This window comes from Elephantulus edwardii, unplaced genomic scaffold, assembly GCF_000299155.1.
Source record: "Elephantulus edwardii isolate Elephantulus edwardi_28Jun2011 unplaced genomic scaffold, EleEdw1.0 scaffold00391, whole genome shotgun sequence".
NCBI lineage: Eukaryota > Metazoa > Chordata > Mammalia > Macroscelidea > Macroscelididae > Elephantulus > Elephantulus edwardii.
The window spans coordinates 1,473,928-1,479,434 of NW_006400141.1; the positions used below are offsets into that span (position 1 = coordinate 1,473,928).

The 5,507-nt window shown below is 41.5% G+C and overlaps 1 protein-coding gene across 1 annotated transcript in view; it reads right to left on the bottom strand.

Annotated features, from left to right (window-relative positions):
• Window positions 1-1,565: 1,565 nt before the first annotated feature.
• Window positions 1,566-5,507, bottom strand: part of LOC102861329 (butyrophilin subfamily 1 member A1-like) — a 10,181-nt gene continuing 6,239 nt past the window's right edge. Inside the window, exons 3-7 of the mRNA XM_006902337.1 lie at window positions 4,930-5,211; window positions 3,764-3,913; window positions 2,741-2,761; window positions 2,621-2,647; window positions 1,566-2,239 (exon numbers count right to left, since the gene is read on the bottom strand). Of these exons, the coding sequence (XP_006902399.1) occupies window positions 1,566-2,239; window positions 2,621-2,647; window positions 2,741-2,761; window positions 3,764-3,913; window positions 4,930-5,211 (1,154 nt within the window). The remainder of the gene's footprint in view (window positions 2,240-2,620; window positions 2,648-2,740; window positions 2,762-3,763; window positions 3,914-4,929; window positions 5,212-5,507) is intronic.

The window sequence follows — 5,507 nt, forward strand, 5'->3', positions numbered from 1 at the left end:
CAAAAAGAATATAAGACAAGAGTTCTATAATAAAGTTTGCTATTCGCCATCAGGAGTAGCCTCTCTGCCTCTTCATTTAATCCTCGTCCCTTCTCTCGATGAAACTGCTTGATATAGTGAGGCAGGACCCCATTAGGTGTCAGTCACTTTACTGGTGGTAGAAATGGAGTCACCACTCAAACAGAGGCTAAGGATAGCCATTGGCATTGTGGCTTACTTTTTATAAGTAGTGGGCCCTCATAGTCTGTGTTTGCCTGTCATCGAGCCTGGGATAGGTCTTATACTAGAGAAAATGGTGCTGCTTTTGTCAACTGCATTCTCATACTCATAGGTTTATTTTCTGGTTTTGTTTCAGTACTTGTTAGGGTAAAGAAAAGAAGATACAGAGGCTGCTTTCAACAATCAGATGGAATTATTTATTAGGTAAAGACTGGAAGATTTGGCAAATGGAAAAATGACAATGAAAATGGAAAGTGTGAACATGGATAAATTTTCATTTGGTGGGACAAATGCAGGAAAATAGGCAAGGACAAATATGAATAGATGCAATCACATTTCTAGTTGCATATATATGAGAAAATTATGTAGCATTCGGAGCATGTGGAGAAATAGACTATAGGAAACATGAGTAAATGGAGAAAGAATAGACTGTGGTACCACGTGGAAATGGATGGAAGTTGAATCTAACTAACAAGATATTTGAAGAGTTTGGTTGTTGGATGAAGGCTGAGTGGGCAGGAGGCTGACACTGGCTGATAAAGGGGCAATACAGAGGATGATTCCTGGAAATTGCTTAGAAATACTAGATCAGTAGGAAGAGAATGGGCAAATGCATGAAGCTAACAAATTGAGAATAAATTGTTGCCCAGGCAGAGGCAGAGAGGAAAGAAGATTTGAGGAAAAACAATGCAGACAACTTCGAGTTTGGTCCAAAATGTTCTCCTCTAGCACACTTTTGCTCCAGCTCCACTCATCTCATCTATTCTCTATTCCATCTACCCTGTTGCCTAGAGCTGGCAGGCCTTTCTCCTCCATCCCTGCCAGACATGGCATGAAAAATTTGAGATGTAGTCCCCCTAAACTTAAGATTGCATTATTATTTTGATGTTTCCCTCATTCTCTGATCTACTCTGGTGTTCCTGCAAGTTCCTTTGTGGAATTTCAGCCTGGTATCTCTCCTTCCCTTTGGATTTTACACTTGTCTACTTGCGCTATGCTCAATACCAAGATGTTTCTGCTATAAACATATGTCAACCTGACCCTATTTCAATTTCTGAACTGTCTGTTCCAAATCTCACCATGTAGGATCTGGCCTTGACAGATAACACTGGAAGGAGTTTAAGAGTCAATCCCCTACCTCACTTTCAAATATTGGTACAGACACAGATTAGAAATATCTTATACTCCACCCTCTCTAGCAGCAGCTATAGCAGCACAACCTTCCCAAACTTAATTTATCTCTGCCTAACAGGAAGACACAAGGGCTGAGAGAAGTTGACAGTTGAAGCCGCAAGGGTGGTGAGACAGAAAGGTTGGAAAAGAAAGCAAGTGGGTCAGTATAACCCTTAAGGTGCCCCTTGGCTGGGTTGGGAAGGGATCAGTTTAGAATGCAGGGTGTCTGTGTCACCAGAGGCAGATTCTTCTCCCATGGGGGACAGTGGAATGTCCTTAGAAAGTTCCCCAGTTTCAGAAACTACAGTGACTGCTTCAGACCCATTAGTGATTGGGCAAATGGTCAAGGGCTTCTTACCACAGGACCATAGGCAAAAGAATGGCCGGAGGGGGCCAGAGAAAGAGACCTTAGGGAAAGTATAGATGAGGGACCCATCAGACATATTGTAAAAGGAGGTATCTCCTGCTTCATAGTCCAGGAAAATTCCAACCCGGCGGGGGGCTCCTGCCAATGGGAGAGGGGTCCTGAGAGGGGTGAGAGCCCAATATCCATTTCCATACAACTCCACAGCCCAGAATCCATTCTCAGGAGTCATGGGGTCAAACCCTTTCTTCATTACATTCTCCCGACACACTCCAATAGCCCAGTCAGTCCTGTCTCCCACCTCCACCTCCCAGTAATGTCTTCCTGAGGTGAAGACCTCACGACCCAACACACAGGGCCAGGAATCAAATCGTTCTGGATTTTCAGGCAGTTTCTGCCGTGAATCTTCCAGTCGAACAGATTTGGAATCTTCATACAGAAAGAGATGGGGATGGGCTGTGTCTGGATCCAGAGTCACATCAACTAGAGAGAGAGGAATCCAAAGGTCAGTTCAGTGAATGTTAGAGGTAGTGGGACCTATCCCTCTTTCTTCAAAGAAATAGAACACTACTTTAGGAGCTGTTTGGCTTGTTCAACTCTCTCTACCGTCTCCAGTCTCCTTTCCCCGAACGCTTACAGGATGATGTGGGAGCTGACAGTTCTTGGTACTAGATGGAACCCTCTCTGTGAGGGTAGTGCTCTGGCTATTGAGGAGAGTGTTGAGGCCATTGGTTATCACCTTTTCCTTCTCTAGCTTCATCGCTAAAATGGTGCTAGTGTTGTGTTTTCATTTCCAATAATCATGTGATTTTGAATCCCCTAACAAAGGGTCTCAAAGCCCTGGAGAAGTTCAAAGCCACTGACCTGCATGCAATGTAGCCTTTTTCCATTCTGCAATGGAAGAGAGAGAGAGCGTCAATGGCAGGTTATAGATAAGAGAGAGAAAACCTTTGGATGAAACAATGACAAGGAGGCAGAACTTACTGAGTTCTTCCAGGAGTTTCTCTGGAAAACAAACAGAAATATCTCAGTGTCCTACGGAGAATATGAGGGAGGGGGTAAAACTTTGTGGGAAACATACAAAGGAATAGCTGTTTCATTTATGAATGCCCAAGTACTCAAATGTTGTCAATAAGAACAAAGGTTTATTTGTTTAGTTTTCTAAGAAATATGCAGGAAGTTCCTAATAAGATCTTATTAGAGATTTGACTTAAGAGCAGATCTTTAATAAGAAGTGGCTAAAATAAACAGGAACTCAAGGAGGGGGAGGGAAGGGTGAAGGGGTGAGGATGGATAGGGGTGAAACCACAGGGCAGCACAGTTTTCTGGGTAGAGGGAGTGGGGGAAGCAAATGGGAAGGATCCAGGCTATAAGACAGGGTAATGATGGTCAAGGTCCAATGTTTATAAAACATAAAGTATGAGAATGATTGTATGAAACACAATGTCAGTGAAGAATAGTGTGTAACACAAGGTATATAAATTTTGTAAGCAAATCCATTTTAAAAAGTATTTAAAATTCCCATACTGTGAGGAATACACTGTATATGAATTTTGTGTGCAAACCAATAGAAAATAAAAATAAATTTTAAAAGTGGGGGAAAAAAAGAAGTGGCTAACAGAAATTTGAATTGAAAGTGGGAATATGGACTGAGGGGCTGAGTAGTAAAGAATTATCAGATTGACTATCTCATTTAGAGTTGGTTCTGACTCTGTGTCTCAAAACCTCATTCTTCATCATATTAAATATTTGTGATTCCTAAGTTTCTTTCAGCTTTTAATCTAGAATCCAGTATTTTCCTGTTGGAATTCATTGTAAAGGACTTTGATCTAACCCTTTGGGATAACATATTTACCTTCTGCTATAGAATCCATTTCAAGTCATGGTAACCTTATAGGGTTTCGAAGGCTGTAAATATTAACAGACTCAGAATGCCTTATCAGACCTTTGGCTGGAGAGAGCACTATGGATAAAGCCTGACCAATACCCTGGGAGCCTGTGACTTACCTTTGGAGCTGAATTCATTTCTCCTCTCTCTGGATCTTTCCCTGTATAATCTCCAAGTGAAAACTATGGACCCAATGGTGAGAAGTCCTAGGAGTATCACAATTACAGCCACAGCTACCATCCAGGAAGTCAGCCTCAGAAAGAAAGGAGCTAAAACAAAATTCCCAAAAAAGGACACTTGTTTAGAAACTCTGAGCAAGCTCAGCTTCCCTCCTGATTCCAAAATGAATTAATAGAAGGAATGGCCTGGGCTTCTCCTAAGTCTATCATGGCAAAAATAGTGACTAAAATGCCACTCTGATTGTCAGAAAGATTTTTCCGTTGGGTAGAAGAGAGAAGGCAAATAAAGGAATAAAAATGTACATGAATTAGTATGGGACAGGGTCTGTGAAATAAAGAAGGTAACTGATCTATTCATGCTATTTTGAGAATTCCTCCTTAACTATCAAAGCAAGGTGGGAACCAAGGGAATTAAGGAAAGTAAATCAGAAAAACAAATGATGCTTCTCTGTGTAATATGCCCTCGCATTGCTATGGACTCATGGTGACCCTTTATCAAGTTTCTGAGGTTGTAAGTCTTAACAAAAGGAAACTACCACACCTTTCTCTTGCAGAGTGGTTAATGGGTTCAAACTGTTGACCTGTTGTTTTGCTGCTCAATTCTTAACTCACTATACCATGAGGCTCTCTATATCTAACATAATGTAAATGAAATAATTACTAAAGAGTAAGGCATAGTTTTTGCCTGCACCAGAGTTGGTAGTTGATGCAGAAACAAGAGTATTTGCTTCTCTGAGTCCCTCAGAAAACTGGCAAGGAGAATTCAAGAGTGGAAAGAGTAAAAATAGAAAAGTTATTTTAGACTTCTCTTTCATTCAAAGAGAGAAGACTCTAGATTAGAAAGGCCCCCAGTAATAAGGTTTCTCTATCTAAGATTTATCTCCAAAAATGGAAAATCTGGGATTTCTATGTAATCTCTATAGAGATCTAGGTAATAGATACTTTACTACTCTAGTGAAGCTGGTGGGCTTCCTCAAACTGGTAGGTAGGAATAAAAGTCAAGAAAGTGAACAGTTCTGTCTATAAGGTCATGGCTGGGCTGGTGGGCCAGGTGGTATGACCCTGAAACCATGTCAATATAGAAATCCAGCATTAATTCCACTAACCTGGTATAGAAATTCCTACTTCCTTCTCCTGGCCAAGAAGGGGGTTCTGGATGCTGCAGGACACATTCTCCAAGGAATTGTCTCTGATAATCAGTGATGCTTCCACAGTAAACAGGCCTTCCTCATCAGGATGGCTGGATTCTGATGTGGATGGAAATTTTTCTCCCTTGGGCGTTCTCCACTGCACCTGGGGCTCTGGGTACCATCCAACTGAGGAGCATTCCAGTCGGATCTCACCACTCCCTTGAACTTCCATATGGATGTGAGGATCAGAGCCCAGAGCTATGGAGACAGAAGTTAGTCTTAAACATTTTTGTGAACATCTTTCTGGGTGTCTATAGGGCTATGTAATTTGAAAAAGAAGGAGAGAATGAAACATATGGGACTTAACAATGGGAGAACCAATGAGGGAGTTTTTCTTTTGCTTTTCAAGGAGAGGAGCAAATGGGGGGGGGAGGGGAGAGGGGTTTGTGCGGGGAGAAGGGTGCAACAATGAATGAATGGAATCCCAAAATCTCTGTAGATGTTCATTGAAATGAAAAATAAACAATCTAAATTTAAAAAAACCCTATTAATAG